The sequence below is a fragment of the Eleutherodactylus coqui genome, chromosome 7 (genome assembly GCF_035609145.1).
Source record: "Eleutherodactylus coqui strain aEleCoq1 chromosome 7, aEleCoq1.hap1, whole genome shotgun sequence".
NCBI lineage: Eukaryota > Metazoa > Chordata > Amphibia > Anura > Eleutherodactylidae > Eleutherodactylus > Eleutherodactylus coqui.
The window spans coordinates 56,469,895-56,484,177 of record NC_089843.1 but is presented as its reverse complement, the minus strand read 5'-3'; the positions used below and the strand labels follow the sequence as shown (position 1 = coordinate 56,484,177).

General features: G+C 44.8%; 1 protein-coding gene across 11 annotated transcripts in view; it reads left to right on the top strand.

Annotated features, from left to right (window-relative positions):
* ADD1 (adducin 1) overlaps window positions 1-14,283 on the top strand; it is a 92,639-nt gene that overhangs the window by 24,803 nt on the left and 53,553 nt on the right. For all 11 annotated transcript variants that reach the window (XM_066573051.1, XM_066573052.1, XM_066573053.1 and 8 more), the window contains exons 2-3: window positions 10,205-10,418; window positions 13,198-13,360. In XM_066573051.1, coding sequence (XP_066429148.1) covers window positions 10,224-10,418; window positions 13,198-13,360 — 358 coding nt within the window. In that variant the 5' untranslated portion in view covers window positions 10,205-10,223. The remainder of the gene's footprint in view (window positions 1-10,204; window positions 10,419-13,197; window positions 13,361-14,283) is intronic.

The window sequence follows — 14,283 nt, the reverse complement described above, 5'->3', positions numbered from 1 at the left end:
CCAGTTCTACAAAATAACAGAAAATGTTTAGTGAAGTTATCCGTCCCTTGTGTACTTGACATAGAGAACTTGGGCAGTGAGCCCCAATCAAGCCAAAAACAACCGCTGATTTGGATTTTGGATCCAGATCTCGCCCTTTTAAGCACAATTCAAATTAACCCTTTGCAATCCAATTTTGGATTTAGGGTTTCCTAGAGGGCTTTCTCTTTCTGCCATCTCACAATGGCGCCATCTGCTGGCTAGAGCCAGTACTGCAGCATGGGACATGCTGGAGAGGCCCCCGACAACAGAGCGGCCAGTATTATACAGTAAGAATTCCCTGACGGACGTCTTCCAACATTGGAGCTGTGCGGCCTTCAATGAGAATGTCTTCAGACATCAGACAGTGGATTGGAAAGGGTTAAAGAGGTAAAATCTGCTATCGCTTCGCACCAAAAGGTGTCGATTTGCTTCAGATTTATTCAGCTGCTAAAAATCAATTTAGTGCAGTTTTAACACGTCCGAGAGAAATCTTGCACAAGTATGAGCCCCATTTCCCCGCATTCTGCCCTGCTCAATTGCTGCATTGTGGCGTGTGAAAAGATAGCGACATGACCTGTTTAACGGGGCAGGTGCGATGCAAGTCTTACCCATGGAAGAGTGATGTGAGGTGGTTTTAGCACAAAAATGCCTCACATCTGCAGGGACATCACAGGTCGGCAAGCACGATATCTGGCCACGTTTCACGGCCTGATCTCGCACGTATGAAACTAGTCTAAAGTTATGTTCATGTGTGGTTAAAGAGGTGGAATCTGCACCAAAAATATTATGCTGTGAAAAATTAAATCTATCACGTGGGTAGGACTTATGAAACTTCATCAACCTTGCTGCTCCTGTAAATGCTGTGAGGGGTCTGTAAGGAGAATTTGTGTTTATCAAGGAGAAGACAATCCCAGATCTTGTGTAAAAGTCTGAGCCCAGGAGAAATACAAATCACTCCAGCCTTGCTGCGGTATCAAATGATTTCTAATTTATTCTAAGGTGTATGTGGTTTATATACCATAAATGACATCACAGGAAAAGTACATGCCTCCAGGATTAATAATAATAAATGATGGGGTACAACTTAAATGCTTAACATGAGTTTCACCTTTTAAGGTGTAACTAGAACATACAATGAAACCGTTATGAATTCGGTGAAAAGGAATGCAGGGGGGGGGGGGGGGGGTCTGGAGGGCTATCTTATCTTCTGTTGGTCTCTAGTACCATTCACTAGTATAGAATAAGTTTTGTTTAACCCCTTCAATACTTATACTAGCATCATGCTGTATCTTTCCAGTCTACAATCTAATAGAAAACCCATTAACTGATACATTGATCTACAATTTTCTTAACAGGGACTGCCTGGAAAATCTGCAGCAAATCTACCCCCTGAGGGTACTTTTGCGTGCTGAGCTCGGACTGCATTTTATGCTGCTTTCGTAAAATTGGTGCAAAAGGAAACCCCACAATTTTTTTTATTGCACTTTGTGAACTTGCCCTAAAGGTCAGACCTCCGTTAGGACTGGACTGGTACAGAGAGATGTTCTTGTACCGTCTGCGCATCTTGTTTTGTAATTTGGGTGAGAGGAAACCATTTTTCAAGATTTTCCTAATCAAGTCCAGTTGAACTTTCCACAAGTCGATCTCCCCTGACCCGGAAGATTGGATGAGTCCAGTAACAGAGTTGTCCTTCGTCTAGAACAACAAAGGCTGGTCTGTGTCTGATGGTTTACAGCTGCACGGAGTTGGAAGTAGGGCAAGGCGCAGAAGGCTTCAGTTTCTTAGGAGTCTAAATGACTTGTGGAACAATGTATTGTACAAAGTGATCTGCTGAAAACAGACTTCTGTCTGCCAGCCTTCAAAGAATAGCGGCCATAAAAAGCATTCCGATAAGTGGTTCCCAGCATTAGAACGGAGACATACCTTGTATGCAACAATTTAATGCTACGCCTCTAATGTTCTCGTTGCTGGCCTGGCACACTAATTTGCAGGCCTTTTCTTCTAACGGCACAATGTTATTCTTGTGTTCAGCGTATTCTTTCATAGTTGGGGATTGTCACCCACAAGGGCTCTTATTTTTATTTTTTTGGCGTTTGGGCTTTTAATGGGGGACATTTGGACAGCACTTTAGGTTGTAAGTTTGCAGATTGATCGCTTAGGTTTCATTTGGGATGTCAATGAAGAGCATTTCAGAGACTTGTGCACAGTGTTTATAGCCGTATAGGGTTACGTAAGGGCGTTGTGTTTGGCAAGTGAAGCAACTGATATTTGAGGTATATGAGAAGAATGAGTTGAGTGCCAGAGTTCACGATGGATTGGAGAAGTGCCCATCTGATCATTGGGCCACACAGAAGGGTATTGGGGTCATCTCGTCCCCATGAAGCCAACTTCGCCGATACCGGATACAAAGCTCTGCTGTAACCAGAGCAAACCTTACAGCAACAACACTATAGCTAGTTAATGATTAGACTGAAGACGCTGAAGTGGTTTGCAGCGCTCCGACTGGCATTTCTCTCTTATCTGAACCAAGTAGAGGGCCTCGGCATGTCTTTACTAGCCACATAACGAAAATAGATGAAATCCCTTGTCATGTGATCCAGGCTGCAGCTGTCACTGCATGGGGGATCCAGGAATGGCCAAGTAAGCCGGTACGTTATCCCAAGTCCCTGCTACCCCACTGCGACAGGAGCACTCCAGGAAATCGGGATCATGAAGAGCGGACAAGACTTTAGAAATCAGTAGAGCTGCTCTCCTTGGAGGACATTAGACAGCACGGGAAATGGGGTGATTGGTTCTTTTTGTTAGGTAGACATATACACTTATTTCCTACTTCTGTGGTTTTGCTTTTCCTTTTTATATCGCTCAAGTGCATTTCCCTTCGTCTGTCCCAGGTGATGGCATGTACTTTTGCAATATAATACTTTGACTTGTTTTATAAAGCTGCAGAGATATCGCTTTACCTGTCGCCTCTCCCCTCTGCCCCGCTTAGTTCTCCATTGGTATCCAATGCTTACGGCCTGTATGCTTCTGTTTTACTGGTCAGGCATGCTCAGTGCCTTCACATTCTTTAATGTTGATACAGTTGTAACTGGCAATGGAGCATTGTGAGGGATATAATGGTAGATTTAGAAGGGCCCCCTTGGTCATTTGGTCCAACCCTCTGTTCAATGCAGGATTTATTAAGGCCTCATGTCTATGGGCATAATTCATTTAGCAAATCCGCAAACCATTTTTCCCCATAGGGAATCATTGACCATCTGCAGCTAGTTTAACAGCCACGGATGTGTTTGATTGCGATCTGCGGGGGGAAAAAACGCAGCATGCTCCATTTTAACGCTGATGGGCCCCATTGATCTCTATAGGTGTGGGAGATCCGCAGTGCATCTGCAAATACACTGAAGGATAAATTAAATTGGGAAGGTGAAGAAAAGGCTGTGAGGTGGGATTGCAGTTTTTCAGACGTGGATGATCTGTAGTGCATCTGCGTACATCCGCGTGTGAAAAATCTGGGATCTCCCGCAAGCCAAAAAAATACAGTTCAAAGATCATGCGCTGCGGAAATCTGCATCAAATATCTGCACGGGATGTACTGTGCCTCATGTCCACGGGCACATATCGGTTTCCACCCGTGCCTGCAGCCATGAGGCCAAAAATGACATTTACTCACCTGTCCGGACGCTGCAGAGCTCTCCACCGCCGTGGCTGGATCTTCTTTCTTCTGTCCAGCGCATGCGTACGGCGTGCCGCGCATACGCCCTGCTTTTTCTTTTTTTTTTTCGGTGGCACAGCCATATTGACAGCTGTGGCTGTGCCGTGGATATAACTGCTTCCATTGACTTCAATAGAAGCTGTCCCTGCGGGATCCGCAGAAAAATGGAGATCTGCACGCTGAGAAAAAAATCACATCCCCATGCATTAAATTGCCCTGTGGGTGTTAATGTATCCTTATGGGCTACTAGATCTGGTGATCGCACGCAAGGGAGATGTGCAGATTTTATAATTAAAATCAGCCTGTGAACATTCGGGCCTAAATCATCCCAGACAGATGTCTGTCCAGCCTCTGAAAGGGAGGAGACACAAATTGGATATTAAAAGTCTTCAGTCTCATCCCATAGCTCCTAGTCTTTCCTTGTGCAAAGGAGAATAGGGCTGATACCTCAGCACTGTGACGGCCCTTCAGATATTTGTAGACCGCTATGAAGTCTCCTCTCAGCCTTCATTTTTGCAAGCAAAACATTTCCAGGTCCTTTAACTGTTTGTCATGGTAGCTCTTTTCTGAGCTTGCTCCAGTTTGTCTGTCTTTTTTGAAGTGGGGCACCCAGAACTGGACACAATATTCCGGATGAGGCCTGACTAAGAAAGAGTAGAGGGGGATAATTACGTCATGTGATCTAGACTCTATGCTTCTTTTAATACATCCCAGAATTGTTTACCTTTTTTTTTTGCTGCTGCATCACATTGTTGACTCATGTTCAGTCTGTGATCTGTTGGTATACCCAAGTCTTTATTAAATGTGCTGCTGCTCAGCTCAATTCCTCCCATTCTTTAGTCGCTGCCCACTGTTCAAAGTTTATTCAGATCTTTTTAAATCATGTCTTTCTCTTCCCTACTGTTAGCTATCCCTTCTAGCTTTGTGTCGTCGGCAAATTTGATCTGTTTCTCCTCAATTCCCTCCTGAGATAATTAATAAAACTGTTGAACAACACCAGGCCACGGACAGAGCCTTGTGGTTCCCCACTTGATACATTCTTCCATTTGGATGTGCAGCCATTTATGACCACTCTTTGAGTACGATCACTCAGCCAGTTGTGAATCCACCTAACAGTTGCCTTGTCAATCCCATATTTGGTCATTTTTTTTCAATAAGCATGGTATGAGATACTTTGTCAAATGCTTTACTAAGTAGTCCAGATATACTATATCCACCGCATTTTCCTGATCAACCCAGTGGGTGATTCTGTCACAGAAGGAAATTGGATTCATTTGGCATGACTTGTTTGTTACAAACCCATGCTGGCTCCGGTTAATTACTCCATTCTCATCCAGGTACTTGCATACATGCTGTTTAATAATATGTTCAAATGTATTGTTCATGTAGTTTTTGCACTTCACGGAGGCCATTTTTATATGGAAATCTGAAGCTGACTGGTGCAGGTCAGCAGAAAAGTTACTGGAGTTCAGTTTGCTTTAGGCTGCATTTTTGCATTGCGTTCCCCGTGGCGATAATCCGGCCGCAGGGAATGCAGTGCATGCTTTCCATAGGGTTGCTGGGGAAAGCGCAGCCCACTTGTCCACGAGTGGAGAATCATAGAGATTTTTCTGCTCTCGGCCGGTAAATCGTAGCATGCTGCGCGTATTGCCGCGATTCTCCACAGTGCGCCTATCTGTCAGATAGGCTCACCGCGCAGATCCGTCAGCTGGTTTCTGCTCCCCGGCAGCGGCTCCCGTGGCGGAGATCTGCCGTGGAATACTGCAACGCCCGTGGACAGGCAGCCTTAGATGGATGTTTTGAATAATGGTAATAAGTGGAAACTTTGGGGAAATTTTCTCCAGTCTCTGGAATACCCTCTTTAAGGGTCTGTCCACACTTGCATTTTCAAGTATTGTCTATGTATGCCAGAAAAGTGCATAAACGCATTTTAGGCATATATTCATATTTTAAAAATCATATGTGCTTTTATTTTTTTTGTCACTGTAAAGGTTTGTAGTTCAGCTCTTTCCCCGGCCCTCCATGGGTTACAAACAATCATGTTAAGTTTATGGGAACTTACATCCATGTTTTCCATTGACTGCAATGTAAACTTTTTTTTTTGTGGGACAGAAAAGCGTGGCAGGCTTCACTTTTGATCCCACAAAAAAACAAACTTTTGTCAGGCAAAGAGCAGTCAAACCTATGCAAAATGTGACCACATTGAACTCCATTATAATATATAGTTCTGTAAAATGCTATGTTTTAATCCGTTTTATTTGGACAAATAAGTGGGTTTCACAGATGAACGTGCCATTATGGCTGGCATCAGAGCTGTGCCCGCCGTGGAAGAAGGGGAGGATTTTTGCAAGTCCTAATTTGCACATAGATGATATTCCTAGATACCCTGCGGTGGAGATGAGGCTTGTTGACAGGGTAAGTCTGACTCTGCTCTCAGTATTTAGAGGGTCAGAGTTCAGGGCTTACTAGGCTGTTTACTATAGAAGGTAGTAAGTACACGAGAGGAGATTAGGGCGATGTCTGAACACTTGAACCAGCTGTCAGGTCATGGAGGTTTGACGTTGTGTGACTTATGTGAAGTGCGTACAGCACATTCAACCAAGTCAAAACTGGTTATATATTCCATTAAAGGAAAGTATGGCGGAAAAATACTTGCCATATAATAGGAGCTATGAAGTGATGTGTATGTGACGTGCGGGAAGAGGGTCTATCGGTCCTATAATAGGACTGGTACCTTCCACTGTAGTGGCATACACAAGTTCAGAACAGTTATCCTAACTGCACAAGAGAAACTTATTGTGTATATGTGACCCTTTCAATCGGTGATATTCAATTCATGATACACGGTGAATGGAGGCAATGACAGTCAGTGGAGTTTCATTCTTCCATGCACGCCTGTGTGTGGACACAGCATATCAGTACGCAAGAGAACTAATGCCCAATGTCCATGGGTGGGCCTGATTTGCGGGTCACCCACGTAGAAGATCTGCAAATCAAGCCGCCGATAGGGAAGCATAGGCGTCTGCACATGCAGAATTGTTTTTGTTTTCTGACCAAAACGTCCGTAAAACAAATCGCAGCATGTTCCATTTCAGTGCGGTTCCCGCCTGGACGGCTTCCATTGAAGTCAATGAAAGCTGTCCAGATTCGCAGCCCATCCGCAATTCAATTGCCACAGGAGTTAATAAAAACAAAAACTACTGGGCATGTGAGGTGGGCGGTGCTTCTGCACACATCTGCGGTGAAGAAAATAGAAAACCCATACAGGTATGCAGAAGACCCGGATGGGTAAGCAGGGTCCTCGGCCGCGGTCGGATTCCACTGCGGGCCCCCGCGTGCAGAATCCTAACCGCCTGTGGACATGAGGCCTAAATCGCAGCATGCTCTACTTGTTTGCCCTTCTGTGGACTCTGTATGATTTGCTGTCCAGATGCAATACATTGAACAGTGGGGAATTACAAAAAAAAAAATTACACTGAGTGTCCGTGACGTGTGATTCGCAGGCATGCGCAGTGTCTTACTCAGCCCATACGCAGTCAATGCCGGCAGAGCGTATGGGCTGCAAGGTATAAAACTCCACGGGAGACCTGCAGCGTTTTATGCATGAGCCCTTAGTCTTGCCGTTTCATGTTAACAGTAGCTGCTTGTTTTCTTTTGGGTTGTACTATTTTGCCTCGATACACAATTCTTGACTTCTTCACCTGTACTGGGAGGAATGATCTGTGTGCGGCCGAGCATCAGCCTGCTGGAAAATACCTCTTGGAAGCCGCCATGAGTAGAACACATGTGGCTGCAGGACGTCCTGAACATATCGCTGAGCTACTAGGGGTGACCAACTGTTGTATGAACCCCCCCAGACCATCCCTCCAGCAGTGGGGGCAGAGTGCCGCTCTATAGCAAAGGCAGGATTGAGGTGCTCACCTAGGTCTTCAGACATGAAGACCTACATCGTCGGTGCCGTTGAAGCTGCTGGTGCTTGTCGGATAATCAAACAATCCTCTCCACTAGTGATCTGTTAAGTTATCTATGCCCTATTGCCTAGTGTGCCCTCACACATCCACTGCTCGGCCAATGAATGCAGTGCTTGATGAGTCAATCACAGCCATCGCTTACTGGAGGTGGGATTTATGAATCCCGTAACCAGGAAGTGATCTTCTGTGGATGAATGAGGACTGTGGGGGACACTGCAGAGCTCCGGACAGCTGCAGGAGGACCCGTAACGAGCCTGCTAGGTAAGTAAGGGTTTTTTTTTTCTTTTCATGTAATGCAGCTTGGTCTTATTTTTAGAGTAAGGCCCCGTGTCCACATACGTGATTTCGCTGGCAGTAAATCGCCGGCGAATCACGCCGTCTGAAGCTTTCCATAGCGTTGCTATGGAAAGCGCCGGCCCCGTGTCCACGTTCGGAGAATCATTGCGATTCTCTGCTCGTAGCCGGCAATTCTCAGCTATCAGGCTGACCAGCGAAGATTCGTCTGCCGGCTCCTGCGCTCAGGCGGCGGCTCCTGCACTCAGGCGGCGGCTCCTGCGCTCAGGCGGCGGCTCCTGCGCTCAGGCGGCGGCTCCTGCGCTCAGGCGGCGGCTCCTGCGCTCAGGCGGCGGCTCCTGCGCTCAGGCGGCAGCTCCCGCAGCAGAGATTCGCTGTGGGATACTGCAACGCCCATGGACAGGGGGCCTAAGGCTTATATTTCAAGCCTCTCCGAAAAGCCAGAAAAATCAGGGTAGGTCTAATTTTCAGGGAAACTAGGGACTACTGATATGGACGAAACCTTCAGAAGTGTAATTCAAGATGCTTCCAAGAAGTTAAATCTTTACATTTGTGCTTATCTGGCCGCATTTTTAGGAATCCTCTGGACTTTTCACCACTGTGCCCAGAACATCTGGTTTCACTCTTCACTAATCACTTACACCTGTGGATTGTGTAATAACGAGAAAATTGCTAAGTGGTTGTAATTGCTTTTCAGAGGAATCCTCCATGAAAGCATTTAAGAAATGACATAATGTGGCTAAAAAAATATCATCTGCTTTATATGTGGCTTGTCTTCAGAAGACACAACCCTCCAGTAATATGGTGTTTTAATTCGTATACAGTAAATGCCGAGTAGTATGCTAATTGTAGACAGCACACTGTCAGACGGGGACCTACCGGTCATACGATGCCTTCAGTATTGTGCAAGGAGAGTTTCGTATTGGAGTACAGACTGTGTTGGGGAACCCTTCCCACTACGGATGTGAAGTCAATAAGCTAAACTCCACACCCCACGCCTTCATAGAAGCCTCATGTGTAACTTACTGTAACAAAGTGGTTACATCTGGGTTTTTGTAATATATACAGTTTAGTTTTTGCTATGAAGCATGCCTGCAGTTTCGGGACAAACCTCTGTAGGGTGGGGGTATATCACCTGCTGCTCTTCTCTGCCAATGTCCCTCTGATCCAGCTGATGGCAGCTGAAATGGCACACTGGGCACTGCTCTGATTGGCCAGCACTTCTGTGGACAGCTCTGGCCAATGAGAGAGCAGGCATAGTGCAGGTGTAGCACAACATTACCAATGCAGTGCTGGGATTAGGTAGTCTGAAGATTGCTCCAGCCGTCATTGATGGCTGAAAACGGGACCCAGAACCAGCCAATCCGGGAGGCCTTGGCACACAATAACAGCAGGTAGAATAACTCCCTCCTTCAGTCCCATGGCAACATTTTGTTCCAAAACTGGAGGGTCACTTTAAACCCTCATTAGTACATTTTTACTGACTGATTTCACGGCCCTGCTCTTCATGTGTATGGGTGGCTTTAGAGGCTGTCCGATTTGGAGAACTCTTTCTTGGAATGAAGCCCGTTCAAATGTAGCACAGGAAAGATGGCTGCCCCATAGTCATGTCCAGACAACAGAATGAAAAATGATCGAATCCTAAAATAAATTTTATTTTTTTTAAACATTTTTCTAATATATTTTTTATATCCTGGTTTTAATTGATAAAACAAACTGATATATTTCACATATATTTTACATGACCTTTTATTTTTTTGTAGTGGTTGTGCATTTTTCCTGGTAATTCCAGTAAAGTGTATTTTCTACATGAGGAAGCCCTTTAATTGCTTCAATTTCTATTTAATAAAATGCCCCTGTAATTGAGTACAATTATCTTGCTTCTCTTCTGTAATCCCTTGGAGTTGCTGTGGAGCGCCTGCTGGTACTCTTCACATACCGATATGTGGTAGGCGGAGGCGTAGAGGTTTTCGTTACTTTGTGCCTGATAAGTGAAAGAATCTTAATGCAAACAATTACTTTCACTTGTTCTGTTTACATCACATTCTGGTTTCTGCATTTGGCATACACATCGACCGTGTCCAGAGCGTGCCTTAATTGCTGGCAGGTACCTGATACAGGCTAGATTTTGTGTGCAAGCTACCAAGTTATATCATGTAGTTTTTCAAACTTTTTGCACAAATAATGCTTTCGCTTTGCTTTTCTCCAGGGCAAGATAAGCTTGTACTATGAATGGTGATTCCAGTGCAGGGGTGGTGACTTCACCACCCCCAACAAACGCTCCACATAAAGAGAAGTATTTTGATCGTGTGGACGAGAACAACCCAGAATATTTGAGAGAGAGAAACATGGCACCTGACCTCCGCCAGGACTTCAACATGATGGAGCAGAAAAAGAGAGTCTCCATGATACTCCAGAGTCCGGTGAGTAAGAGCTGTTCTCGCATCCAGTCCAAAAACTGAGCATGAGCCCGGGTTTAGACAGCCGTAATCTGTCAGGTGCTGCCTACAAGAGGCATGCAGCAAGTACGCAATGACCTTACGTACTTGCTGGGCGCCGCCGAACACCATGTACTATCTTGTGTATGTGCACGTAATAAGCGCCAAGAACAACATGCTGCAAGTTGTTTTTTTTTTCTTCTTCTTGCGCATTTTTCGCTCAAGTCATGTGAGCGGAAATATGGCCACCACGGAACACACTGTACCAACACGGTTGTGTGTGCCTGGCCTAATGTAAAAAGTCTGAATAAAATATAGATTAGACCGGGTCAGAGTCCACATGCGGGATACGGCTGTAACCCTGGCTGGTGACCCTACATACCTGAAAAATCTGCACTGTGGATGAGCACGGAGGCTCGCAGACTGTGCAATACAAAGGTGTGTGTTTTTATTTTTATTTTATTTATTTATTTTTTTTAAATATATTTTTGTATTTACCGTGCCGTTGCTAGGTGATGAAGCGGGTACCCGTGGCCTATCCGTCTGTAGCAAAATAGAGCGGGCTGCGATTTCTTTTTTTTTTTTCTTTTTTTTTTTTTTTCCTCCACTCGCGGAATAAAGTGAATGTACATACCTTTTTCACTGCGGGCGATTTGCTACAGATCGGCTACATGGATGCCGGTCGCGTGAGGCCGGCCTTACAAGCAGAGTTTGTGATGCTTGTACAGGCTTTATGAACTCCTATACAAGCAAATTTACACTTTGCAAACCACCTTGTGCGTATTTCACTGCATGAGACTGAACCCAGTGCTTAGACAAGTGCGCAGCTTCTTCCAGCACCAAGCAGTGCTGCAGTTTCTGGGCCAGTTCGTTCTTTGCCATAGGAGCTGAGAGTGCAGGAGGGACACACGGAAGTTGTCACAAACGTCCAGCAGAGCACAGGACGGCTGTGGGGCATAACATGAAACTGATTCGCTCTTCTGCCTTGGCCCAGGGGACAGCAGGTGCCTGCAATACTGTGTCGGCCGTATGAAGCAGATATATATTTATATTATGAGAGGTATCTATTGCAACCAATTTAGATTGCAGGTTGCAAGAGAAAATCTGTCATCTGCTACACTCTGTATTCCTTTTAGGCCTCAGTCAACTATCTGAAGTCCTGCGTCTTCGCGCGGCGTGACAGCCTTATGTTAGGTGTATGATGTGAAGTAAAGTTAGAATTCCTTAAAGGAAGTCATTAAAAGTTACAGGGATACTTCCTCATATAACTAGTGACCCCACATATAACACTTCATTTGGATTACTGCAGATTACATACTCAACAATGGAAGGATGCAGATCGCTACTCTGGAAATGTACTGTGGTGACAAGTGTAATGTACATTGGGATATTAGTTTTATACCATATGTTATATTAATGGGATTATCCAAATACTCTAGAAGGCTTGGGGGTGCAAGCCATAAGCTATACCTCAACCATTGCACACCATTAGTACACAGTCACATGAGGGAGGAAGTTATTTGACATTTAAGTTGCTTCTATTGGCGTGTTAAAATCTGGGCTGCAGGCGGCACACTGGTTATAGCTGGAAAGCAAATCTGCAATCCAAGGCATTTTAATTAAAGAGGTTGATGTCCTGCAGGTAGCAGCTGTAGTGTGACTTACCATTTCACCATTTAATGAGAGCCATTTAATGCAAAATATAAAGGTGGACACAATCTGTTCAGACCACAGAGAACAGGCTTCTAAGGCGAGGAATGAGCTCTCCTGGCTGACGTCTACGTGCTTAATAGACTGTGCACTAAGTATTCCAGGTTAATTGCAAATATCTTAAGGGTTCGGGCGTGCATAGCTGCCGAAAATCACCCCAACGTGTTTTTTTGTTTTTTAAACCTCTAATGATGCGATTCCTTACTTTTTTTTTTTTTTTTATGGCTGAGGGGTTTCACAGGTAAAATGCAGTTCAGGCTGTTTTTTCATGATATGTGTAAGCAGAGCTGGTTCTATCCTGGCTTGTCCCGTATTCAGAAAGGTTCTGGGGACAGAACCTGGACAGCACCGTAGGGGTGAATAAGTAAGATGGAAACCATCGTTTCTGCCCCTGTCATTCTTTTACACTGGAAAGACAAGCAGTAAGCCATTTTTCTGTGTAAATTCGGGTGTGTTTATACGGAAATGCTGCAGAATGTCTGCAGAAAATTTTGCAGCATTTCTACATCCAAAACATTCTAAATCCACACCATTGTTGTGGATTTTCATTCGAAATAGCCGACTACCCACAGAAGATACCGCTCTCAACTCTGAAGTCTTCGGCTCTCAGCGCACTCCAGCAGCGCTGCGCTCAGTACAGACCGCCGGGCTAAGGAGTGCACCAACAACTGAAGTCTTTGAAGGTGAGCACTGCGACATATGAAACCAGCTACGGTTACGCAGCAATATCGAGTAAAAATCTGCACCAACGGAGCGAACTTTGGATGCGGAATTTGTTGCGGGTGTTCCACAGGATTTACGCCCCGTGTAAACGCCCCCTTAAAGAGCAAAAGCTAAATGTTAAATCTTCTTCCTTATCCACTACAGGTTACCAGACTTAGTACAAAAAAATTTCTATATGAACCAAGGATGGACTGTTGTCTTCAGACTTTTCTTTGCTGCCAGCATCCTAGGCCACAGGAGCAATTCGCAGATGCTCTGTTCACATTAGTGCCATTGCTTTCACCCGGGGTATTTGTGTGTTTTTCATTCTTGCTGACTGACTTTCTTTCAGGCGTTCTGTGAAGAACTGGAAACAATGATTCAAGATCAGCTTAAAAAAGGCAAAAACCCAACTGGCTTGTTGGCACTACAACAGATAGCAGACTTCATGACCACAACTGTGCCAAGTGTTTACCCATCAGCTCCTCAAGGGGGAATGGCAGCATTAAATTTGAGTGAGTACGCATCATATGACTGTTATGCTAGTCATACATTTAAGATAGCTCTTTCGGACGACTCTACTCTTCGTCTCACCATGCATGTGTACACACTCAAGCCAAGCATGTACGTGTTCACAATTGCATATGGGAAGTAACCCGCTGCCAGGTGACTGGCAACGGCTTATCTCCACTAAGGGGGCTAAAAAAAGAATCGGGTGTGTTAAAATTAAACATGCGCAACTGGAACACCTCCATACCCCTTAGATGGCAGGCTGGTTCAGCGGGCATGCATCAGGACCTAATGATCTGAAACGAGCGTTCGTGTGAACTCTCTTTTGGCACATTATTGGCCTGTGTAAATAGATTTGCCTTTAATTAAATATGTATTAAATGGAAATGCCCCCTGTGACATTCAGTATGTAAATAGTTGACTTCAGATCACTTTAGTAATTGCTGCATGTCTCTCATGCCGCGCGGAGGAACTCTTTCACGGTCTTCTCTTATGAATATGCATTTAATTGTGTGATATTTTTGCAATGACATATTTGCGTTTAAGTCGCCAAGAAAACTCCACGTGACGGCTGAGGTTCCTTACGTAGATCCAACATGCTTTTATCAAGATGCAATTAGAGCAGGGTCAGAGGTTTTTTCCGACTTTCAGCTGGGTTTCCTGTGTCGCATATTTTTTCATTTCAGCAGCATTGACAGAAATCAATAAAACAAGGTCATATCATGAAATCCAGAACTGTGGGGAATGAGAGGCAGGTGGTATAAATTATGCAGCTCAGTCCATTCAGTAGAAGGAAACGTTGCAAGACAAGGTTACAAACCATTTCTAGACCCTGAAAGCTGCAGCTTTCTCTGTTAGCTGCTTTGATGCCTATGACTAAGCCTATGGACTCAAAAAGCTGACTCGTTGAGTCCGGAGATGTAAGTTT